Source organism: Aulostomus chinensis, chromosome 3 (genome assembly GCF_037954235.1).
Source record: "Aulostomus chinensis isolate RoL2024-O1b breed Wild chromosome 3, RoL_Achi_v1.0, whole genome shotgun sequence".
Taxonomy (NCBI): Eukaryota; Metazoa; Chordata; class Actinopteri; order Syngnathiformes; family Aulostomidae; genus Aulostomus; species Aulostomus chinensis.
This window is the reverse complement of record NC_141322.1, coordinates 26,369,192-26,395,725: the sequence shown is the minus strand read 5'-3', so window position 1 is coordinate 26,395,725 and position 26,534 is coordinate 26,369,192. Positions and strand designations below refer to the sequence as shown.

The 26,534-nt window shown below is 39.3% G+C and overlaps 1 protein-coding gene and 1 long non-coding RNA gene across 7 annotated transcripts in view; one reads left to right on the top strand and one right to left on the bottom strand.

Annotated features, from left to right (window-relative positions):
- The window catches only part of LOC147268429 (uncharacterized), a 172,319-nt gene that overhangs the window by 95,195 nt on the left and 50,590 nt on the right, over positions 1–26,534 (bottom strand). The window lies entirely within an intron of this gene.
- On the top strand, positions 189–24,761 carry igfn1.1 (immunoglobulin like and fibronectin type III domain containing 1, tandem duplicate 1). Its single transcript, XM_086200918.1, has 28 exons — positions 189–241; positions 1,372–1,400; positions 6,418–6,537; positions 6,989–7,131; positions 7,236–7,335; positions 7,467–7,511; positions 9,510–9,543; positions 9,635–9,818; positions 9,959–10,072; positions 10,156–10,324; positions 10,446–10,718; positions 10,829–11,517; positions 11,561–11,770; positions 14,583–14,670; positions 15,532–15,633; positions 16,916–17,017; positions 18,511–18,675; positions 19,827–19,951; positions 20,094–20,235; positions 20,502–20,795; positions 20,929–21,225; positions 21,442–21,621; positions 21,710–21,838; positions 21,932–22,240; positions 22,605–22,690; positions 22,798–22,990; positions 23,078–23,374; positions 23,858–24,761. Exons 1-28 carry the CDS (start codon positions 189–191, stop codon positions 24,238–24,240), a joined length of 5,055 nt encoding a protein of 1,684 aa, XP_086057044.1. The 3' UTR covers positions 24,241–24,761.

Here is a 26,534-nt window from a genome sequence, read left to right as displayed (position 1 = left end):
CTGAATTGGCTCCAAAGTTTTTGAATAAATATGGTTTCAAAAAAAATTTGGAGGGGTGTCCATTTATTTTTTCAATAAAGGAATGAGTGAAATAAAGTACTCTTAGTCAAAACTTGTCCTGAAGATTTCCTCTCTTCTTGTTTTGTTACAGAGGCTTCTGAGATAGCAGAGCTCAAGAGGATATCAAGATGTGGAAAAGGTCAAAGGTGACTGATCCTACTGCCACCGGGCAGGCGGGTAAGTGCAGTGCTGGGCACCCTTCTCTAGGTGGGTCGTCAGGGTATTTGTACGGCATCAGTCTGCATCTGTAGGAAAAGGATCCATTTGACCTATACAACCAATCTGTGGACAAAGGAAACATTCATGTGACAGTTTATTCAAGGGAGCAAAGAAGCTCAGAACACACCGGGGAAGACTACCAAGTCTTGTCAAAAAAAAAAAAAAAAGAATCTTTCTTTGAAGACAAGGATTAGCCAAGGAGTTGAACAATGTATTACGCTGCATCCTAATTATTTCTGCTGGATAACTGAAGATGAACACAACAAGCATTTCTTGTGGACACAGTCAAATAATTCCATCACCTGCGATATCAAGAAAAACTTGACCGTCTCTTGTTGACAATTGCCAAGAAGATACTGTTCTTTTTTCTGCGATGAAGAACCAGCAGCTACAAGTTCTAGAGTGGTGAAGGCCAGCTCGATTACCTTCCCCTCATCTTGGAACGTGTTAATTAAGACATCGCAGCTTCAAGATTCAGTAATCACTGAAGAAGCCACGTTGAGAAAAAAAAAACAAAGAAATTCTTTATCTGAAGATTAACACCAGCATCCCACTGATGATGACAAGGATGATTAACGAAAAGCATCATGGAAGATGGATGCAGAAGTCCTTCGCACCCAGCCTTTGAGAAAACTGAACACAAAAATGGGACTTGATGGAAAACAGAAAGAAGGCTTATTTGAAATTAATTTCCTCTAAATTGCTTTCCTCCAAAGTCGTTGCACATAATTTCTCTCAAGCACTGCAAAAAACAAATCATCCTGAGATGTTGGCCTTGAGAAAATGTCTAACCTGCAAGTTCACAGAAGCTGCTGCTGTCACACCATCTGCTAATATGATGTTTATTATTTGTGTAAACTAACCCTTTTATGTTGTCTAATGTGTCCAAGGTCACTGAATATGTTGTTCTGCTTCAGCTGTGTCTGTTCTAGTGCTTCCCATTCCTGGGTCATCCCATATACTGTTGTGTTTATGTGTATTTTATGTCCATAATCCTGTCGAAGTTCCAAGCTGCCATGGTGCTTTTGTCAGGATTAATATTTAACTGTCCTGTTCCCTCTCCTGCTGTCCCGTTGCGTGTTAAGTCGACAGTTCTGAAGGAGTTCACCCAGAAGACCAAGGTATGCGAGTGAAAAAACAGAACTCAAATCCCACAAACGATTCACTCCGTGTAAGTGCATGACTCCACGTTGGATGTGTTGCATGTGTGACGTGGTCCTCATCACACCATGAAAGGTGTCATTCTTTCAAGGTGGATGATTCAACTGTCAGTGTCACAACATGTGCATTTCATTGTGACATTTTACATAACCTACAAATGAATACAAACTTATACTGTTTACTTTGAAAGATGCAGTTTTTAAAACACATAACTACATGCTGAATAGTCCCTTATGGTATGTTGGCACAGTTCAGTCTCACTTAGGATACGTGACATCTCCAGTGGGTGGCATGATGTCTTCTACAACGTAAATAATCTGACTGGCAACTCCAAATCTCACTTTAAATTAAATATACCTCCAAGCTAAATTAAGAAATACATGGATTTATATTGAATATCTACCTAGTGTCTAAAATAAATACAAGTAAATCCTATCTGAAGGTGTAATTTGAAATGCTAAACGCCAAGGAAAACGGAGAACCCCCCTCCCTTGAAGTTCCCCTTTCTGTATTCCCTTAAAATCGCTGGCCTTTTAATCCCTGACCCATGTGGGCTTACTGTGACGAGCAGGACTGTCACAGATAGAAAATTGGAATTTTTATGATCCGTGCAGTTCAAAGAAGCTCTAAGAAAAGCATGCACTGTTGAGTTAACGCAGAGCTTTAAGGTGGCATGCAGAAATGATATCCATGACCTCTAGGAACCCTTAAGCCGCATCAAAATCATAATAGCTTTTGATATCTTGTGTCCCATTTTAATTAGTCAAAGAGACTTTTGGGCAACACAAATAAGGTAGACTGGCCAAATGTAATCATGGATGGCTCTTTCTGGAACGATTCTCTCGGCCAGATAAAAAGGAATGCAAGAGCCAACATGACAGCAAAGTCCAAATCACAGAAGCACAGATCATGATAGAAATGGAGAGGCAGTGTGCAGGTACAGCATGAGAGTACAATGTACTACAGTATGTAAAACACAGTATTCCATTAGATTAGTTTTGAAGTACGTTGAGTGCAGTCGTGTGGTTAATATGATCCAATGCAAAAGCTCCTCCATAAATTATGACTTTACACAGATGAAAGGTGAAACTCTATTGGACATATGATGTAGGTCGTTAAGTATTTTGAGCCGGTGACATTTCACATGACGACTGAATAAATAAAAGACTATCTGATAGCGATAGGTGATGCTTCCAGCTGTCAAGATCTCTTGGAAAGTAAGACATCAAAAGTCTGGTGATGATTGAAAATGTGAATGGTTTTTGCCTCACAAAATGTACAAATTCTTCCGCCTTCGTGCAAGACTTGAGGCACTGATGTCAGTTCCAGTGAAGAGTTATAATTAAGGGCTTCCTTTGTTAGTAGCCATTTCTATTCCGTGTAATCTGAGCCCAACAATGCTTCAACTGGTGCAGTAGCACATTGTGTTCCAACACTGCCTTATACAAACAGAATTAAAGTAATGGGAACTTGGCAGGACATGTTTAAATCAACTTTCAAGGCTCATTATATTGTTAACCCCGATGAGCCCTTAAGAAAAGGCAGTTTCAAAGTCTTATGTTAATCACCAATAGTGCACAGAGGTACAGAATCTTTAAAGCATATTTAATCACACATGTCATGTTAAATCTGCTGCGAAATTATGGGATGCATGTGGATCTTTTGGTACCAGGGGAGCTGACCCGTAATATAAATGCCAGACTTCAACATTCAGCTTTAATGGTGATTTGCTTACAGTAATTTCCATGCCATCCTTGCTGTTTGAAATCACAGCATGAGGGTACAGCTTGTCAACAGCAACAAGACCCCTGCAACGTTATCAGTGTTCTGCTAAAGAACAGAGGAGCTGCTACAAGCAATTTACCTCCATTGAACTTTAAGCCACAAAATATCATTGGGGAACTTGGCATATTTCCTCATTTAAAGTGGATAAATAATTTGATACATTCTGCCCTCATCAAATGAAAACTAATGGAACCCTCGGCCAGCGGAGTCCCTGTGATCAGAACTCAGTGGGTTAGTTCATACAAATACTCATGGGGTTATACATGGTTTTATACACACACACACACACACACACACACACACACCTATCCACATAGATATATACACATATACACTCACATCTATCCACATAGATATATACACATATACACTCACATCTATCCACATAGATATATACACATATACACTCACACACATTATCATTTGGTGATCTTTTTTTCAATAACTGACCCCCACCCCAGTTTTTGTTGTCCATAAATTTAGATTGAACTGTGCATGAAATAAAAATGTGACATGCAGAACGATTAAAAAATAATGGGGATTAAATACCAGCAATGCTCGAGATGTCTTGTAATTCTGTATGATGTTACAGGCAGATTTTAAGTACTTTCAGTCAAACATTGTAGTCTGGACAGAAACTTTAAATTTTCCATATTTCAACTGATTTGAACTCACATTCTCAACATACCATAAACATTTATGTTTATGAGAAAACTGACTTTGTAACACTTTTAGCTTTAGGTTTTGCTACTTACATCAAGTGTTATTCAGTCACATGAAAAAGCATGATCAGGATTCTACTCTCGTGGATAGGGGTGCACCAATACCACTTTTTTCCAAAACGAGTGGTGTACGAGTACTTGCGTTTGAGCGCTCACCAATATCGAGTACTTACACCATTACACATAAAGTTACTTTGAATTTTTTTGGGCTGGTCTTCCAGGGCAATATACTCTGCAAGAGCATCTGTGATTTTGACCGCACGTGGTTAGTCTCTGACGTTTTCTCCTGCTTAGCCAGCATCTGCTGCAAAGTTGGTTGTCTGTTGTCGGTGTCGTGAGTGAATTCCTACTATTCTGCCTCGTGCTGGGATTTCAAATGTTTAATTAAGTTGCTTGTGTTGTAAGCTGTAGATTTTGTCCCTCCTCTTGAGAGTTTTGCTGGACATAATTCGCATTGTGCGTGGTTTTTGTCCCTCTCACTCACCTGAGAGTAGTTCCACACTGCTGACTCTTAGTTGCCCGTGTTGCAGTCAAGTGCTGTAAACCGCGCGCTGCCACAAAGTGGTATCGGTGACAATTTTATGAGTACGAGTACGAGTGCTCATGCCCGGTATTGGACCTATACCCGACACCAGTATCGGTATTGGTGCATCCCTTCTTATGGACATTTCATTTCACAAAGTTCCTTTTATAAGTTGGATATTTAAACAGTTGGAAAACTCTCTCGATGTTTTAATCAATCAGTGACAGTTTTTTTCCCCTATAAATACTGCATCCATGGCTCTCTTTCTGTAAGGCACAAGATGAATTGCTTATCATGAGTGCTGTTCCAACACAAGTGCAAAATTTTCATCCTATGGAGAGTTGGTTAAGTTGGATTTTGAAAAAATAAATATTAAAAACCAAAGTCATAGGACTTCTGCAGACATATGAGAGTAGGTAAACTGCACCTTCTGCCAATTAAAGCATTAAAATTATAACTTAAAAATACTCCAAGATTGACTGATTATTGGGGTATGGGCATCGATGTTCTGATAGGCATCAAGATGTTCAAAAACTCAACACATATACTTTAATTCCAGTGGCTGTGTTGAAAAAAATACTTTTAAAACATCTTCATGATTTATACCAGCTTCTGTAATTCTGAGGTTGCTTAAGGAGTTGATGGCCCAGCGCAGTGACTCAGGTTAAAGAAAGGGTGTCTAAAAAAAATGAAGCCGTCATTGTTCCATACTTCTGCATCACAGAATACATCTCTGCTGTGTGTACAAGCAGATGTAATTGTAATCCATGCATACTCTTTAAAAGAAAGCCTAATTCCAAGTCGTTATATCATTACCAGTCCTTTTTCACCATCCTGCCAAAAGCCGTGTTAACACCAAACGCGACGCAAACTTTTTCTCCTGCGAGGAGAATTTATTTCCGCCATTTTTTTTCCATCATCAACCATGGCTGCCCTTAACAACCGTTGCTGGCTTGTATCTGTTGTGGAAGTCCCAGATACGGCAGAAAACCAAACGCCGCTGTATCTGGATCCATTGCATAATCCAGGGGAGCACACAGCTGGGTGAATTTCACTGCCTGGACGACAGCCGTTTGCAGTGGTACTTCATGCTGACGAGGGCCCAGTTTGATGACCTGTTGGTGAGGATCGGTGCCAGGATATCACAGACGGATACCACCTATAGGCGCCAGGACCATTAATCACTTCACTGACGCCAGGGAAACTCAACACCGATGGGCTCTCTCGCCACAACATCACGCGAATTTGTCATGCAAGTTGAAAAGATGCAAAATCGCGAAATTTGTGTCACATTACTCCCGTTGCCGGGTGAGTATACACGCAAATGTGCGTCTTATCGCCTCTCTACATAGACTTTACATGTTCACTTATCGCACGAAAAATTTGCGTTGCATTTGGTGTGAACACGCCTCAACACATAAATCCCTGTGTTGTTGTCTATCTCCACATTCTACTATGAACATCGTCACATGCCAGTCAATCAGACATCGGCCAACCCTAGTGACTATCAATCTTTCTAGAGAATGCTACATCACTTTAAGATTCTTAGAACTGAATAGAGACGAAAAAAACAGATAACAGCCGCAATGGTTAGCCAAGAGGGTCATCAATGTCAAATTCAAGCACATGTTGCCTCTTTCAGACAATACCCGACACTTTGGTTTGAATGTGACTATGTGTGATGTTTACACTGACAACTGTTTAATGGGTAACTAAATCTAACCATAGGTTTTTCTTAAAAAAATCACCTTTGTGGAGACCATCGTGTTTTCTCCCCACATGGTGGCTCTTCACATTGGTCATGTGTTAAAGGATATACAGTATAAATAAATACCTAATTATGCCCTCACATTTGCATTCAGTACTTCATATTTATTACAATAAGCGGGGCTGGTCATGTTTCTATAAACCCTGTCTAATTGTTAAATATATCTTTTATTTGACTAGGTATCAGGAAGAAGTCCAAAGTGCCTGGTGTCATGATAACGCAGTTTATGGAGGAGCTTCCAGAAGGAATGACAACTCCAGACTTCACCCGCAAACCCATTGCTTTGACAATTCAAGAGGGTAAGACATAACCTAGAAAAGCAAAATGCTTAAAATAAGAGGAAGGATATCTGATTGAGAATATAAATATAAATTGAGAATATCAGAATCAGGTGACAAAACCGACTTCATACACGGATTGGAATGATGGTGCCAATCCTTGTACTGACACAGATTCTATTCCCTTGGTTTCACAGATCCTTCCATACATTGCTTTGGAATACATTTAAATTTAATGACGTGCTGTGTGTTATGATACAGATTAATTATGCAATATTAATCAACAATTATTTTGAAAATACTCAAGAAAAAAATTGGCGTCGGTGCATTACTACCCCATAATATCAGACAAACTCTCAAAACTGAATATTTTGTGTGAATGTAGTTGTAGCATTTGCAGCATCTATATGAGGCACAGGAATCTTCCTGAAACATGCTATTGATTAACATGTCACTTTTCATTCTATTTCAGGAAAATATGGGGTTTTCAAAGCCATAGTTGTGGGAACTCCAACACCTTCTGTCACATGGAGCAGAGCGAATGGAGAAATACATTTCCAAGCTGACATCTGCCAGCAAAAGTACAATGAGGCATCCCGCGAGCATACCCTTGAGGTAAACTTGGCAATTAAAATTTGGAAATCATGACATATTCTCAGACCGAAATGCATAACACTCCAAAAAAAAATATCAATAACTCTTGATTTTGTATTTCTTAGTTTCCAAAAGTGGCTCCGGATGATGCCGATACCTATAAGTGTTTTGCCACCAATGAATATGGAAGGGCTGTCTGCACTGTTGTCTTAAACGTTATTGCTGGTGAGCAGGTTTGAATTATCAGTTTTTGATGAGTGTTTTGACCAAGTGTGTTGGTTACATATGATCAAGCAAATAAAGAATAGTGCTGAACTGTGATGACCAGAAAATAAAAGTCAACCATTTGTTCACAGTTGGATTCTCTAAATCCAAGGAATTTCAAAAGGCAAAAGCAGAAGGTGAGGTTTCAAATATTTTACCCAGGCTTTTGTTTGTGCGTGCGTTCACGTGTTTTCTTTCCCAAGTCATGTCATGCTCGTCAACTGCCTCCATCCTATACAAAAAGAATTTGATAATAAACAAAGTAACAATGTAATGCAACCAAAACACATTCATACCTTTCTTTTTCTGCCTATGTTCAAAGACGAGAGACTGATGGCATGCGTTGAAGCTGTCAACACTAACATCCGAGAGCCCCCTGACTTTGTCTGTGCTGTAAAGGAGCTCATAAATTTTCATAGCAACATGACATTGTATTGATTGATTGGAATTATTTGGAAAAAAATCAACCTTTCATGCTGCATTTGTCACATCAGCAAAGTGTCACTGCAAAGGATAATGACTATTTTTTTAAACCCACTACCCTTTTTTCTTTTTTTTTGTGTGTGTGAATGACACATGGGGGGGGGGGGGGGTGATTGGAGAAATTCTTGTTAACAACATCTGAGGGAATGGCTCTAACAGGACATTTACACACATTAAAGTATCTTTTCTTGTCACTAGTTGTGGCACACAAGACTGAAAACACTCCATACACTGTACCGTACGCCTACGCTGCCACACAAATGGAGGAAATCCTACTGTACACCAAGGTTTCCAGAATAAAAATGTGGATCCAGAGCAGTTCTTTCATGATACTGAACAAACTGCCTCAATACTACAGAGCACCAAAAGATAAAGTGTTATTCCATTCTGGAGAGTAAATCATCAAGTACTTTTTTATACTGTAATGCTACTTTGAGTGGAAAATGCCATCTTCTTGAAACATAAAAGTAAAAGCTGAAATAGACAAATAAGGTTATACAACTTTTGTTTAATGTAATGAATATTTTTTGTGTGTGAAACTGCAAAGAAGTGGAAAACAAAAGCCAAAGATTTGTAATGTTATGGGTAATACAATTTTTAGTTTGCTAAAAATGGATTTTAATCGTCAGAAAAAAAACATTTAACTTAATCAATCCAATGCTGAGACAGACAGGAGGGAATATTACTGTCTACATTTTTTTTGTGTTAATTGGCATAAATTCAACTTAAATCATGGCAAAAAAAATAAAAAATGGTCCCAATATTAATAAGGCTTTGTATATGGAAAGTTATTCTCTCTGCAGCCAAGTTCTCCATCATCATTTCTATGAGGTTGTCATTCTTTCGTTCAGTTTGATCTACATTTAATTAAAAAAACTCAAAGAGCGTGACGTTATGTCTTCCGTCCTTGTCGCACTGCAGCAACCCAGGACCAAAGAAGAATTTGTCAGACTGCAGTGTTGGTCCTTGTCAGCTTTTACATTTAGATGTTTAATTTTTTTTTTTCAGTCAGTTTTTTCAGTGCCATTATAAACACAAATGTTTAACGTTTATTGACATCCCTATCAATGATGTGGCCTGACACGACAAAACTGTTAATCTGCAGTATCACAATAAACACTTCTATTGAACAGACTTTGACATAGACAACTGCCTCATCCAGGTTTTTCACAGTCGCTCTTTCTGAAGCTGAACTGATTCCAATAACTATTAATAATTCAGACACAAACAATAACAAGTTTAATAACACTGGAATTATCTTCACTGTAGAGTTTTTTAAGATATTGATTGTAAAATCTTAACAGCATTGCCAGAACAAGTATAAATAGAGTTGCGGTTAGTGGTCGATAGCCTTCATTTGTTTTAGTTTGCCCTTTCTAAAAAGCATCAAAGGGGGGAGCAGAGATTAGAAAGATTACGTTGTCAGTCATCGCCTCTTTCTCCAGCCTGTGTTGTGACAGAGACAGCTTAATCTAACGTTTGATCATCAAGATGTGCTTGAATAGCTGGATTTCACTTGGAAAAGAGGATCCGCTATGGGGGGTATAAAGGTCTCTCCTCTGTGTTGTTGCATAATTAAACCTGCTTTTTTTGTTAAAAAAAAAAAGGCATTGCATACATACTCAGCAATGATTTTGCCTATGCTTCTGCAGATGTAACAGACCTCAGAAAGAAACTTAAAAAACGGTAAGAGTAAAATCTGTAAATTGCACTTTTTAATGATGATGCAACGTGCAGTGAATCGTAGGAAGCTTTATGATTTATCTATTCTGTACAGAAAATCTGATGGAACACGTGAGGGAAAGCAAATGGAACCAGATGAGAAGGTGTGGGAAATTCTTCTCAGTGCTGACAAAAAAGACTACGAGCGCATCTGTGCTGAATATGGTATCACAGACTTCCGCGGAATGCTGAGGAAACTGAATGAAATGAAGAGAGAGCGAGAAGAGGAGATTGCAGCGGTATACTTCCCCTTCCTCTCAATTCATCTTTCCTTTACAGGGAAACACCTCTCTATGCAAATCTGTTTCATTAGCCTGTTTTTTTAGTTTGATTATACGTGCAGACTCATTACAAGTTTCTAATTTTGTGTGTGCTCTAGTTTGTTTCAAAAATCAGCACACTGAAACATATCGAGGTCAATGACGATGAATGTGCAACAATTGAGTTGGACATGGACCTCAAAGATCCAAACAGCAAAGTGTATCTGTACAAGGTGAGCGAGGAGGCTCTTCTCATTTGTCTTATTCTATGGGTCAATTTCAAAAATGCCAACTTGTTCCCACCATCGTTTCGCAGGACGGAGTCATGGTTCCATTCTCAAAAGAAGAATGTGATGGGATGAAGCATTGTTTAAAGCAAGTTGGGAAGAAATATATATTCACCATCAAGAAATTAGGCGCACAAGACGCTGGCCTCTACTCAGTGGATGTTGAGGGTGTCAATGTATTCTCCACAGATTTTAAAGGTAAAACCCCAAATTTGGCAAAAGTAGTAGATGAAAGTAATCAAATTACTTTATTGATCCCTGTGGGATGAATTGATGTAAAAAAGAAAGTCTTTTTTTCTGTCTTTTTGTGACACTGTAGTGCCTGAAGTTGACTTTGCTGTAAAAATACGAGAGGTTAAGGCCGAAGAACGAGAGGACGCGCTCTTTCAATGTGTCCTGACTGCACCAATGGATGAGATCAAATGGTTAGGGAAAAATGCGCCACTGTCAAATAGCGCCAAACACGAAATAACAGTATCTGAAGATAAACTCATCCACAAGCTGATTGTGCGGGATTGTCTGCCTTTGGATGCTGGTATCTATGCTGCTGTGGCTGGCATCAAATCTTGTAATGCCTGGCTTATCGTTGAAGGTGAGAAAATGATTGTTTTGCATTTCACAGTATGAGTTGCAACCAGGTGTATTCCCTTGAAACCATATTGTTGAACTCTAAATCTAACGTTAGGCCTTTTTTTTCTGCAGCTGACAAAGATTCTGCTCACAAAGGAAAGAAGGCAGCTCGCAAAACTACTATTGCTGGAAGTGTTGATGACACTGATTTGCTGAAAATAGCTATGGAACAGCAAGAAAGGTATCAGAAAGAAATGGAGGAAAAAATGGAAATTGCCAAGAAGGCTCAAGCAGAGAAGGACGCTGCAGAGGCAGCTGCTAAGGCAGAGGCAGAGGCAGCTAAAAAGGCAGCTGCTGAAGCCAAGGCTGCAGCTCAGGCTGAGGCCAAAGCTGCTGCAAGGGCAAAGAAGGCAGCAGCAAGTGGGGATGAAGCTGCAGGGAAAACTATGAAGAAAGGAAGCAGCTCTGCAGATGGGGCAGGACACTCTGGAGGTGCTGGCGGTGCTGGTGGTGCCGGTGGCGCCGCAGGTGCTGATGATGCTCGAGGGGCTGGAACTGATGGTGGCAGAGGTGCAACTGCTGGTACAGGTCCTGGGACTGGTGGTTATGGTGGAGCCGGCGGTGATATATCTGATGGTGGTAAAGTTGCAGGTGGTGCTAAAGGCACCGGGCCTGGTGTAGGAGGTAAAGGTGGAAGAGAGGCTGGAAGTGGAGCTGAAGCTGCCGGTGGAGCAGCTGGGGGAGTTGGAGCTGCTGGTGGAGCAGCCGGGGGAGTTGGAGCTGCTGGTGGAGCAGCCGGTGGACCTGGAGCTGCTGGTGGAGTAGCCAGTGGAGCTGGAGCTGCTGGTGGAGCTCCCGGTGGAGCTGGAGCTGCTGGTGGAGCTGGGAGTAAAGGTGCAGCTGGAGGTGGGGCAGGAGCTAAAGGTGGAGTTGGAGCTGGGGCCGGAGGAGGTGACTTCAAGGCAGGTGGAAAATATGGTTCAATCGAAAATGACGAAGGAAAAGGATATGGAGAAGAAGGGAGAAGTGGAAAACATGATGGCAATGGTCCACTTGCTCAAGATACAGAAACAGGTAAGAAACTGAGTCCCTCAACATTGATGGCTGATAGACCTCAGATCAAGTAATTGTCTTCCTAAATTAGGCTTCTATTCCAGTAGGTGCAAATCAGTAAAGTATTCAATATAGACAGTTCTAGCCATTTCTCAGTGGATTTTGAATTACAAGGAATATGACTTATTTATTGCAGTAGCCAAATAGAGTATTTGTATTGTGGTTCACGTTGATGTTTTGTTCGGTTGCCTGATATCAGTCTCTTCTCTGCCATTTCTGTCTTCCATATTCATATGATGACCTTGAAGCATTATGCATAATATTCTCCATAAATGTCATGCTTATAATTAAATAGGGAATAATAATGATGAGGACACTACATACCAACAAGGTGAAAAATCTGGAAAAAAAGGAAAAAGTACCAAATCAAAACATTTGGAAGGTGAAGAGGCTGTTGGTAAGAGATGTCAGATGTTGCATGGTGTAGAGGATTAGCTGGCACATGAAATCATTTGGGAATGATGCTGGTAAAGCTGTTTGAGAATAAAGCTGATGTTTATTATTAAATATAGGAATTAATAATTACAAGGAGACAAAAAAACAGAAAAGTGAAAAATATGGAAAAAATGGAAAAAATCTCAAAAAAGAAAAAATGGAGAACGAAGATGATGATGGTAAGAAATGTCAGAGGCTGCATGCTCTGAAGACGAGTTATTTGGGAATGATGTTGGTTTAGTTATTTGGAATTATATTGATGTTTACTATCATAAATAGGAGTTAATAATGACAAGGAAACAACAAACCAACGAAGTGAAAAATATGGGAAGGATGGAAAAAGTCTCAAAACAAAAAAATCGGAGAGTGAAGATGACGTTGGTAAGAAATATTGTAGGTTGCATGCAGTAGATGATGAGCTGGCTGATAAAAGCATTTGGGAATGATGTTGGTGAAGTAAAATGGAAAATAAAATTGATTTCTATGATTATGAATAGGAGTTAATAGTGATGAGGAAACAACAAACCAACAAAGAGAAAAATATGGGAGAAAAGGAAAAACTCTCAAAACAAAAAAAATGGAGAGTGACGATGACGTTGGTAAGAAATGTGAGGGGTTGCATGCTGTTGATGATTAGCTGGCTGAAAATGTCCTTTGGGAGTAAAACTGCAGATGGCATCACAGTAGGAGAACAAACTAACGTAGACGCACCTGGGCCCGTTTCACAAAGCAGGTTCATCAAACCCTGAGTTTCATCCTGATCACCGAGTTGATCTACCCTGAGATAGAAACTCAGAGTTTTCTGTTTCAGAACAGCGGATTTGAATCAGTTTGATCAACTCGGAGTAGGTTCACCTGGGGTAAAGCGCGATCACGACAACTCTAAAAAGCCAGCATAAATGGAGCCCCGATTCACAGAGTCACCGTGGCGAAGGAGAAGCGGAGAGCTTCGTTTTTCACGTCAGTGGAGTTGGAAATCTTGATGTGATCGTGAAGAATTTCAACACGCGTTAAAAAAGAAGTGCAACACCGCTGCAGCTGCAAAAGAGAGAGAGATGGCGTGGAAGAACATTGATGCTCGGGTCAATGCGTGAGTTTAAATGTAGTCCTTTGCAATCATGATTATTACGGAGGAAGCTGCTTACAAGGTAGCGCATTAATTTATGATCCACGGGATCATCAACAAAAGGACATGCCATGTTAGTTGAAAAACTCGACAAAACTCGCCTGCTGATGAATGAATGCGGAAATCAAATGGAGTATGTGGCTCTGAAAATGGGCGGAGACAGCGAGAAACTCGAGGTTCATTGACAAAAACCTGGTCCCGACCAGGTTAGTTTCAGGGCGTCTGTTACTGCGGTAACTGACCGAAAGTTTAAGTTACTCCTGTCTGTGAAACAGGCTAGAGTTAACCCTCTTTCTCTGGTTTGAGTTACCTCCCTTTGTGAAACGGAAAACTCAGAGTTTTCCTTATTTCAGGGTTAATAGACCCGAGTTTTCACTAAACCTGCTTTGTGAAACGGGCCCCTGCAGTAGCACGACCTCATAAACACTGAAACAGTCAGCTAACTTGCTCTGTCTTACTAAGTTAAAGCTCCATTTGGACCGAGTAATTTGAATATGACCAGAAAGGTCTCGCAAAGTCTCTGTGCCGGACCTCCACTATCCTAGAAATGCAGGCCTACATCATGGGTTTAGAAATATATTTACGAATATTTGACACCTATGGCAGTTCAAGGGCTAACATTTAAAGCCCAGTAACAGTTTTCATGTGTGCCAAAAATTTTAATGGCTCACATGCAAGTCGACGAAAACACAATTCAAAATCTTGGGTTGAAAATTGTAACTCATTAACTACATACTAAATAAGTCAACACTAATTCACAACACATAACCTTGTATATTTTAGCTTATTATTTTCGTTTAATGTTTTTTCTAACTTGCATAAGAAGTGCATTCTGGATAACTTTCTGTTTAAAACTGATGTTTATCATTACTTACAAATAGGAGACTATAATGATGGGAAGACCACAATCCAACAAAGTGAAAAGTCAGGGGGAAAAGGAATAAATACTAAAACAAAGCAAACGGAGAGCGGAGAAGCTGTTGGTAAGGAATGTTAGCGTGTGCATGCTGTAGCTGGTTAGCTGGAAATAAAGTTTTTAATTTGGGCATAACTGTTGAATAAAACATTAATTTAGATGCAGCTGCTGTAACACTACAAATGCTGACTCATGAAGCTCTAACATCATGCAGTTCAACATCAGCGTACTTTAAACTTGACCAGGGAGTTCCGGTGAAGTGAGTGTGACGGATCCACTCTATCCTGGATGCCCAGGGCTGCAGCATGGGTTTAGAATCAGGAGTGCTGCTACTTGAAACCACCGTTTCAAAGTCCAGTGCTGTTTTCATGTGTGCCGAGAAACGTGACGGCTCAGATGGAAATCAGTGCAAACACAAATTAAAATCTTGAGCTGAAAACATTAACGTATTAAGAATCCACTACATGAGCTAAACTTTATTAACTTTATTTTAATGTTGATCAACCTTGCCTGAGTAACAAGTAACACATTTTGAATAACATTCTGTATAAAATTGATGTTTATTATTACTTACAAATAGGAGACAAAAATGATGGGAGGACTACAAACCAACTGAGTGAAAAATCTGGGAAAAGAGGACAAGGTCCCAATACTAAATATATGGACAGTGAAGAAGCAGTTGGTAAGAAATGTCAGAGGCTGCATGCTGTAGATGATTAGCTGCTGATTATTTAGGAAAAACATGGCGGCTGGCATCTCAGGAGGTGACAATATTAACTTAGATGCTGCTTCAGTATCATTACGTGTATAAATGCCTCATGCTCCGTCTTACAGACTTGTAAAGCTTTAGCATGTTCGAGTTTACAGAATGTCAAATACTGTATGTGTTAAAGTTCCTATCAGGTGATGACACTTTTTAACCGTGTTGTTTCCGCAACAGACGTTCTCTATCCTGAATGAGCTAAACCGCAGCTGTTGTTTAGAATTATTTCTATTCATTTTGGAAACACTGGTATATCTAGGGTGTGGTGCAGTTTGTGCCAAGAATTCTAATGGCTGGCATGAAAGTCATTTCAAACACAATTTAAAGTCTTGGGTTGATGATATCAGCTTCTTAACTATATGCTAAAAAAGCTGGGACGAACACACAAACAATAACTACGTTTTCTACCTTGCCAGGGGGGTATGAGTGCATTTTTCATAACATTCTGTGTAAAATTGATGTTTGTCATTACTCACAAATAGGAGATAACAATGATGGGATGACTACAAACCAACTAAGTGGAAAATCTGGGAAAAGAGGACAAGGTCCCAAAACTAAATATTTGGACAGTGAAGAAGCAGTTGGTAAGAAGAGGCTGCATGCTGTAGATGATTAGCTGGCTGATAATCTAGAAAAAAACATGGCAACTGGCATCTCAGTAGGTGAAAATATTAACTTGGATTTGGCTTCAGTATCATTACGTGTATAGATGTCTCAATATGCTCTAACTTTGTTAAGCTTTGGCATGTTCTTGTTTACTGGGCATAAAATATTAGTAAATGTACCATGCGGACCAGTGGATTTCAATAGTGCCAGTGTAAGGTTTCCATGACAGACCTTCTCTATCCTGAATATGCAAAACTGCAGCGAGGATTTGGAGTTACGTACATCAAATTCTGAAATCCCTTGCATATCTAGGGCTGACATTTTTAAGTCCAGAGCAGTTAGTGCCATGAATTTTTAAGGCTCACAGGGAAGTGATTGCACACACCCTTTAAAATCTTGGACAGATAATATTAATGTCTAAACTGTACCAGATAAGCTACAGAAGTCAGACCGAACACACAGACAATGACTAATTTTTTGACCTTGCCGGAGAAACAAATAATGCCTTTTTCATAATATTCTGTTTAAAATGTATGTTTGTCATTACTCACAAATAGGAGATAACAATGATGGGATGACTACAAACCAACTAAGTGAAAAATCTGGGAAAAGAGGACAAGGTCCCAAAACTAAATATTTGGACAGTGAAGAAGCAGTTGGTAAGAAGAGGCTGCATGCTGTAGATGATTAGCTGGCTGATAATCTAGAAAAAAACATGGCAACTGGCATCTCAGTAGGTGAAAATATTAACTTGGATTTAGCTTCAGTATGTTATGTCTACAAATACCTCAATATGCTCTAACTTGTTCTGTCTTTATTAAGCTTGAACATGTTCTCTGTTTACTGAATATAAAATGTGAGTAAAGGTTTCAATAGGTTTCATTCGGGTCGGCTGATTTCAAGTGTAGCAGAGTTACGTTTCAATGACAGACATTCTCTCTCCTGAATGTGCAAAACCACAGCAGTGGTTGAGAATTGTATCTGTTACCTCCTGAAATCCCTTGCATATCTGGGGCTTACATTTTCAAGTCCAGAGCAGTTTGTGCCATGAATTTTAATGGCTCACAGGAACATGATTGCAAACACCGTTTAAAATCTTGGGCTGAAGCTGTAAACTTATTAACTACATACTAAATGCGCTACACAAGTCAGGACTAATTCACAAACAATAACTACTTTTTTGACCTTGCCGGAGAAACAAATAGTGCCTTTTTCATAACATTCTGTTTAAAATTGATGTTTGTCATTACTCACAAATAGGAGATAACAATGATGGGATGACTACAAACCAACTAAGTGGAAAATCTGGGAAAAGAGGACAAGGTCCCAAAACTAAATATTTGGACAGTGAAGAAGCAGTTGGTAAGAAGAGGCTGCATGCTGTAGATGATTAGCTGGCTGATAATCTAGAAAAAAACATGGCAACTGGCATCTCAGTAGGTGAAAATATTAACTTGGATTTAGCTTCAGTATGTTATGTCTACAAATACCTCAATATGCTCTAACTTGTTCTGTCTTTATTAAGCTTGAACATGTTCTCTGTTTACTGAATATAAAATGTGAGTAAAGGTTTCAATAGGTTTCATTCGGGTCGGCTGATTTCAAGTGTAGCAGAGTTACGTTTCAATGACAGACATTCTCTCTCCTGAATGTGCAAAACCACAGCAGTGGTTGAGAATTGTATCTGTTACCTCCTGAAATCCCTTGCATATCTGGGGCTTACATTTTCAAGTCCAGAGCAGTTTGTGCCATGAATTTTAATGGCTCACAGGAACATGATTGCAAACACCGTTTAAAATCTTGGGCTGATGCTGTAAACTTATTAATCACATACTAAATGCGCTACACAAGTCAGGACTAATTCACAAACAATAACTACTTTTTTGACCTTGCCGGAGAAACAAATAGTGCCTTTTTCATAACATTCTGTTTAAAATTGATGTTTGTCATTACTCACAAATAGGAGATAACAATGATGGGATGACTACAAACCAACTAAGTGGAAAATCTGGGAAAAAAGGAATAAATACTAAAACAAAAAAAATGGAGAGCGGAAAAGCTGTTGGTAAGAAATGTTACAGTCTGCATGCTGTAGATGATTAGCTGGCTGATAATGTCATTTGGAAATAAAATTTGAGTCCCAAAGTCCAAAAACGAAATATTGGGGAGAATGAAGAAACCGTTGGTAAGAGCCTGCATGCTGTAGATGAATGGCTGCTGATAACGCCATTTTTGGAATAAGACTTTCAATTAGCATCACAGTAGGTAAAAATATTAAGTTGGATGTAGCTGCAGTATCATTAGATGCATAAATGCCTTGTCATGCTCCAACTTGCTCCGTCTTACTGAGTGGGGAAAAAGTAAAAGCTCAATTTGCACCAGTTAATTTAAAATTCATCAGGAAGGTTTTAAATTTTCCATGAAAAGCCTCCTCTAAACTGAATGTGCAAAACTGCAGCATGGGTTGTGAATTAAATGTGTTAATTCTTCAAAACCCTTGCAATTCTCTGGCTTACATTTCCAGTAAAGCTTGCATTTGCACAATTTAATGGCTTCCATGGAAGTTAGTGCAAATTCAATTTGAAATCTTGGGCTGGACATATAACTTATTATACTACAACTAATAACTTCGAAGCCATTTGAACAGCACTTTTTCCACCACCCTCTTCTTCTGCATTGAATAAACGGATATATTGTTGTTATATTGTTGCTGCTGATCTTGTTTTTGTTCTCCATGTGATATTTCAGCTGTTACTGTTGCTGTTTTCATTAGTGATATTTGTAAGCCATATCCAACAGCAAATGAGAAACGTTGGATTGATGGTAATTACGATGATATTCCCTAAAACTGAAAGAAAACAACGGAGAAGCGAGCAGTTCCAGCGGTGATATTGGTACCGGGCCAGCAGGTGGGGAATCTGCTGAAAATGATGAGGATGCAGACCATGAGGAGACTGCTGAAGGTGGAAAGCGTTCAGGCCGAGTACGGCAAGGCCCACTGATCGAGGAAACCGTTAGTGGTAAGATATGACGTTGCATTAACAGCTGCATGGGAGATACTGTCACTGAATAAAGTCATTCGACGGGTAGATGGCTTGAAGGTTGGAGGGTTAACATCAATATAGTACAACTCTAACTGGTTAAATGGCCTTTTGACATTATCAACAAGGGTGGCTATAACACCGACTGTCTTTAGGAATTTGATGCACGAATTATTTCTGTCTGTCGTACATAATCACTGCCGCATGAAATATATTAGTTAAAGTGAATTAAAACATGTTTGTCTGTTTTGTAGGCAATAGATCAATACTTCTATGGCTTGAGGATGGATAACAGCAAGCAATTTATTGTTCAATACGTATTTGTCCACCTCCATCTCATACGTCTTGCGTCTGCAGACTGTGAGTGTACATTACTGAGAGTTATGTTTGAATGAATCTGTGCTCTCTGTGCATCTGTGTTAACACTCGCGCTTGCTTTGTACATGCATATTCAGGATGAGTTGGTGCATTGAGGTTCTTTTTTTGTTAATGAGCATCTGCAGAACCATTTATTCTTGAGACAGCAACTACAACACTGGTGTTTAGACACACTTGTGCATAATCTGAAGATGGAAAACAACCAAAGCTGATGTTGGAGGATGACCATGCTATAAAATACCATGGAGCTGTCAGCCCTGAGTGGGAAAATTACTATTTTAAGAGCATGCATTTCTTTTGGGACTAACTAATGAACTGAGGCAAATGAATGCCTCTGCCATGACTCTTATGCGCTGTGCCCAGAATTTAAATCCTTGGATGTTGAAGTTGAACAAGCCCACTCCCAAACAACCAAGCTGACCAAGAAGAAATCTTCATCAAGTTTCGAAGGAATATTGTGCTCTTCTTCTTAAAAACCTGGATTAGATAATCTTCAAATATACTTTGAGATAAAATCTGCATTTAACATGTATTTTATGTAAATATAAAATATATGATACACATAAATGCAGAAAAACATGCTAATTAATTTGTGTTGCCTGTGAGGTAAGTGTGTTCACACTTGAATCACATACAAGCACACAAACCATGCATTCATGCATGGATTTACAAATTAATTTTAATTGTAGATTAATTAAATCAACAGATGTATGCAGATGCATTCACTAACTTGTCGGTTCATTAATAATCAGACCCAGGAGTTCACTTTCACGCCGGGCTTTCTGACTGCAAAGCTGTTATTGGACAAGCTGCAGAACTGGAGTGTAAAGTGAGCAGTGAAGACTGTGCAGGAACTTGGTTCAAAGATGGAAACGAGGTACCTCCTGTGCAAGGCTTGGAATCTTTTTACAGTAATATAGACCAATGGGAATTATGATGTAGTAAGTAAGGTAGAACTTCAGATGAGGACCCATTGGCTCATTGGATTTGTTAAATGTCTATTATTTATTTCTTTTTAGATTAAATCATCTGAGGGCATAACCATTTCAAAGGAGGGAAGTTTACACAGGCTGAAAATTCACAAAGTGACAGAGGAATATGCTGGAAAATACAAATTTGAAGCAGATGGACGGAAGACAGAGGCCTTGATCGTTGTTGAAGGTAAACCACTATGTCCTTACAGAAAGAACTGTACTTACGCAAATTTAATTTTACAATGGTTTGAAATTTTGTCAGAATATGAGATTTCCACAATATAATTTTTGTGCATGATAACATTATGTTGATGTTGAAAATTTGAACAAAATTTATTATAATGTATTAATTATAAAGCTATTTGTTTATTGTGTAAAGACACAACTGATCATTGGTTTTTCCTTTGAATAACAAACAAGAAAATCCCCCCTCTTATGTCTGTATCATTTTAGATCCCCCCAGATTTGATGCTGAAGAACTGAAAGCATTTACAGCTCCTTTGACTGTGAAAAAGGGCCACAAAGCTGCCTTTAAATTGCCCTACATTGGACGGGAACCTGTAAAAGTTCAGTGGTACCTGGAGGGTGAAGAGCTGTCAGAGGACTCAAATGTCAAGATAGAGCACTCTGATGGTTGCAGTCGTCTGCTTTTACTGAAGCTGCAGCGTAAAGACAGTGGCGAAGTCAAAATGAAACTCAAAAATGAGTTTGGCACTGTTGAGGCCTTGAGCCAGCTTGTTGTACTGGGTACGTATAGAAAACAAAAACTTTAATATTGTGCTTTGCAGGCACTTATACAGTAGTCTGCAAATACATGAAAGGGAGTAACTGCAAAGTAACGCATCCAGCATTGATTCATATTCTACTTTGCTTGGGGCAGATAAACCCACTCCTCCACTGGGACCTCTGGAGATTGTTGAAGCCACCTCCTCTGCAGTTGAATTCAAGTGGAGACCCCCAAAAGACAGCGGCGGCTGCAAGATAGGAAATTATATCCTTGAACGACAACAAGTTGGCCGAAACACCTGGAAGAAGTTGGGACCAGTTGGTCCAGAGGCCAAATACAGGGATACTGATGTAGACCACGGCAGGAGGTACTGCTATCGCATCAGAGTGGAGACTGAAATGGGCACCAGTGAGATGATGGAAACAGAGGACATTCAAGCTGGTACCAAAGGTAAACTTACGACCATCGTTATCAATTCCATGGTGCCAGCTTCTGGTGTAATCCGGCCTTAATTCTTAGGAAAGATCCTCTTTAACAGCAGGTTGACCAAATACATTCGGGTGGGCAGAAAAGTAATAGGATGTTGAAAAGAGATGACTTAATATGTTACATTTATCCAACACCTAATTCCAAATAATCACTGATCCCACTCTTCTGTGAATACAGCATACCCTGGACCTCCAACAGCACCGAAAGTTGTTTCTGCCTTCAAGGATTGTATTACCCTGTCCTGGGCTCCTCCTGCCAACACCGGAGGAACCAGTATCCTAGGATACAACCTTGAGAAACGCAAGAAGGGTAGCAATCTGTGGGGTCAAGTCAACCCGCCTGAGGAGCTGATCAGAGGTTAATGCATTCTTATTGATTGATCATTTGATGATAACCTTTTTCAATACAGTGACAACTGAACTGATGATCGGTGCTTCCCATTCAGGTAAAGGATTTGCGGTTAAAGATGTAGTTGAGGGCATCGAGTATGAATTCCGTCTGGCAGCAATCAATAACTCTGGAGCGGGTGAATTCAGCACACCATCTGAATTTGTGTTTGCCAGAGACCCCAAAAGTAGGTCACTTACTGATACAGGCATTATTTTAAATTACCAAGGCTCCCAACAGACTACAGACTGAAGCACTAACTTTGCCTTTTTTGTTGCAGAGCCTCCTGCAAAAGTCACAGATTTGAAAGTGACAGATTCTACCTGCACAACTCTGTCCCTATCTTGGACAAAACCCAAGGACACCAAAGGAGTTGAGGATGAAGCTAAGGGATACTTTGTGGAGATCAGGCCTGCAGAAAACACAGAATGGGATCGCTGCAATTCCAATGCTATAACGATGACTTCCTATACAATTAAAGGCATGAAATCGATGGCCATGTACTGGGTGAGAGTAATTGCTATGAATGACGGAGGAGAGGCTGAGCCACAGGAGCTGGATAATTATGTCCTTGCTATGCCTCCACCTGGTAAGAATATTCACAATTCTGTCAAATAACAGTTGTTGTTTTTTTTAAATAGAAGTGGCAGTAACTTACCTGTAACAACACTTTACCTAATAAGTAACAAATAGATGAACAGTATAGGCGGAGAGATTAAATGTATCCAATATATTATCAGGGCAAAATGCATACTTGTATATCAGCTTGTACATTATTCAATTCAGGTTTAGTGGGGCTTCATTTTACCAGTCTCCAGACAAAACGCCTTTGAGGCATCGTTATTGTCAATTTTTACAGAGGAGTTGTGGTTTCACTTGTTTGTCCTTTTGCCTCCAAAAGTACAATTAAAATCAGTGACAAAACCTAATTTTCACTCATCCTGTGCACCCAGTGAGACCCCGACTGACAGATACAAAAATCAAAAGCTTTGTGGTGGTGAGAGCAGGAAATTCTGCACGGATTACAATGAATTTTGAGGTAATGATCTAAAAAAATTAAGATCACTAAAACACACGGCAATGCATTATAATTAATTAATTTTGCCATCAGAAAAAAAAACCCTGATATATTCATGTCGTCTTTAGGCCTCTCCTTGGCCTGAGGTTACCTGGATGAAAGATGGAGTGCCCGTCAGTAAAAAAGTGACAATCAGCAATGCCGAGGGCACATCCCAGCTTCTGATTCCTTCAGCTGAGCGCTCAGATACTGGAATCTACACTATCTTTATTAAGAACATTGTTGGCCAAGAATCATTCAGTATTGAAATTAGAGTCACAGGTGAGTTTGGCTGTTTGTTGTTAAGATAATTTAGTACCACGCCACTTACAGTACAGTGAGTAACCATGTTTCACATCTGAACTCTAGATGAGCCTAAGCCACCAGGTCCTGTGGAGATTGATGAAAATGTTCCTGGAACAGTCACCATTTCCTGGACTCCATCGCCAGATGAGAGACGTGATGATCGGTTGCACTACATGGTGACTAAACGAGATTCAAACAAAAGGCAGTGGCAGACTATTGCAGATCGCATCTTCAACAATAAATTCACAGCATGTAACATAATGCCGGGCAGAGAATACAAGTTCCGGGTCTATGCAAAAAATGATATGGGCTCCTCCAAACCCTCTGAATCACCAAAGTGGCTTGTTTCAACCAAAAAACGTAAGTAGGGCTGAGTACCACAAAACACTCTTTTTTTCTTTTTTTTTTTTTAATTTGCCCCATTATTTGGTTTCATTCACTTTCAATATCAATGTTCCAGGTCCGTACCAAAGTGACTTTTAAGTACTTTAGACACTTTAATATATGTCTGATATTTTTTTCCCTTTCCCATCCATTTTTAACTATATTTTATAAAATTTGGCTTTTTGATCTTATGATAATGTTATGTTGATTTTATTTCATTTTAATCAATTTATTGTGTGCATTGATCTCATTTTTGTTGTTGTGTAGATTCCTATTTTCTCTGTCTTGTCGATGCTTGTGAGTCAGCTGTGATGGATTTGATCTGAATTAACCTGTTTGATAGGGATTTCCATAGTTTGACTGATAGTGTGTTGAAACGTTCTGTCCTGTCACATTAGATGATATTCAATATCAATGCTTTTAACTAATTTCATGCCGTGCATACCTCCTTTTTTGCAGAAAAGTTCACTGTGAATAGGCCAGAAGCGAAAACCTGCAATCTTCAGTGTCCTCCCAAGTTCATTGTCCCTTTGAAAATGCACACTGCTCCTCAAGGCTATGAATGTTACATGAGCTGTGCTTTAAAAGGAGACCCAACACCTCATGTGACATGGCTCCGTAACAATATTAGTCTGAACACCAATACCAACTATTACATATCCAACACCTGTGGCGTCTGCTCCCTGCTCATACTAAGGGTTGGACCCAAAGACACCGGGGAATACAAGGTTGTGGCAGAAAATCCTATGGGGAGGGATGAATGCTCCACTAAGCTGACAGTAAGAGGTAAGTTTTTATCAGAACGTACCTTTGCATTGCTTTCTGTAATAGTATTCATGTAGATAAATATGGATTTTTGAACTCTAAAACTAATCATTGCTTCTTTCTTTTTTTTTTTTTTTTAGAGTAAATCAACATGGTGAGGATGGCAGTTGTGTGAGAAAAGCCTGGTAGAAGCCAAGTTATTCGTAAATTACAGAAAATACAAACCTCGCCTTCAGAGTTGCACCACAATCCATTATTCAATGCTTCCCTCGATATATTGAAGTTTTTCAGTTTAATCTAATAATTCCTCCAAATAGTTTTATTTTTTCATGATAAAAGTCTGAACAGCATCTTAAAATATTCGTTTAGCTCTTTGTAGAGAGAACCTTGCAATAACAGCTGGATATCTTGCATGTGTTACATCTTGACCAGAAAAAGAGGAACTACTCTAAAAGAAGAACTGTATAAGATGCATGTTTACCAGTGAAAATATTTACATTACAAAGCTGAAAGCTGTACTATGAACATGAAAAATGAGTCTTTTCAGTTAATTTTTAGATTCCAAATCTTTGTCAACATATATGGCAAACATATCACAATAAAGACATTCAGAAAAGAATAATACTGATATGATATTCTATTGAAAGTGTTTGTGGGTTTGGTGTAAATAAATATTTCATATCCCCCTTTGTTGTGGAACTGTGTCACTTAATATGCAAAGATCTAGATGCAACAGGTACTACACACTTACGTATATATTCATTAAACTAAATGCACAAACAAGAATTAAAATGGGTGTCAAATTAAAGGAAAATAAGGAATGAATGAGGAGAGACCAACAAATACAAATGCTGTCACACAGGTGTACTACAGGGTACAGTTAGCAGATGACATCCAGTTATGCTCTGTAACATTTCCAAAATGCTGATCTGGATTTTGGATCAAGATGGAAGGAGAAAAAGATGTAGATGCCTTGATTGCAGGAGCTTTAGACACTGACATGACTAGTCTGGTCTTTAATGAGGAACACGGACTGATTTAGTTCTACGGTAATGACATAAGTAAACTGGGTCAGCAAAAGGATCTGTCCATCTACAATCTCATAGAGAAGGGCTGCAGGGTATAAACTAGTTTTCCAAACAATAACACACATTTGAGAGAGGAATGGTGTGAAACTGTAGGTATTAGTGGACACTGATGTGGACGGACGGGGATATGTGCTCAATTGAGTAAGTTATAAGTTTCACTAATTCTCTACAAGTGGGCAAGTACATGTGTGTGGAAATACTTGACCCCCATCTTGACCCTGACACTGTGACTCTTGTCAATAGCGAGTGTGTATGTGGGTGGGTGTCACTTTCACTGAATGGTTTGACTATGGCCTTCACAGTGACCAGTTCTAAACCCAACTGAGCGTCTTCAGGAGACTTTGGGCCGACATCCTGGACAGCTCTCTCATCAAAACCATCAAATGAGAGATCTTTTTGAAAGAATGGTTTTCCATCCCCCCGAGTCGATTTACAGAAAGAATGCCAAGGTGCACTGAAGATACTCTGGTGGCCCAAGATTTAACACTTAATGTTGACTTTTACGTTCATAAATTAATCCGTCTATTCTAGAGGAAATAGTATTTAAATACAAAATAACGAGCAATTCGTTCACCTCCTTGACGGTTAAGGTGAATAATTTATGTTAAGTCTTCTTGTATTACCTCTCTGAGCATATTTTTTGAGAGGTCAGACAGTAGTCCAAGTTTAGAGTCACTGAGGAGGAGAGGGTCAGCAGTTGCACCCGAGGTTGAAACATACTGTGACCAGCGCAGGATGTCACTTCTCAGGTTCAAAGAGAAGTGAGGAAGACATCTTACAATGCTAAAATAAAATGTGTGTCACTTTTTCCTTTCTGTTCTGCTCCAGCCTGACATGTCAAAAAATAATTGTGGCATGTGGGTAACAGAATGATGTTTGCTCTCTTCCTGATCTGCCCAGAGCTGTGACAGAGTAAACACAAGCATTCATGCAAAGGGTCTAAATTTTAGGTCATATTTTCAGCAAAAGAAGATTGTGGTTAATTAATTCTGACATTTTTAAGCATGCAAATAAACTAATTGTAAGGGGCTTCAAAAGTCACAATTTAATTGATGCTTACCTCTTGACTTGTAAATATTGTGAAGAAAATCAGGCCACCCACAAGTCCCATTAAGCTTATGCCACAGCCATTCAACTATGTCTTTTCATTTGACTTCTCTTTTTATTTAGATCAACTAAAAGTGCCCTGCTGCAGCTATAAAGCAGAAATTCTTGTTTGGTGGGAGGGATTAGAAAACTCAATGGTTCCGTTTCCTCTAGTACCCCATTTTCAAGAACCTATA

Coding starts and splice junctions, on each gene's coding strand:
- igfn1.1 (XM_086200918.1), top strand. CDS start 189: ATGTGGAAAAGGTCAAAGGTGACTGATCCTACTGCCACCGGGCAGGCG. Junction 6,538..6,988: donor TGCTTTGACAATTCAAGAGG/GTAAGACATAAC, acceptor ATTCTATTTCAG/GAAAATATGGGGTTTTCAAA. Junction 9,544..9,634: donor AGAAAGAAACTTAAAAAACG/GTAAGAGTAAAA, acceptor TATTCTGTACAG/AAAATCTGATGGAACACGTG.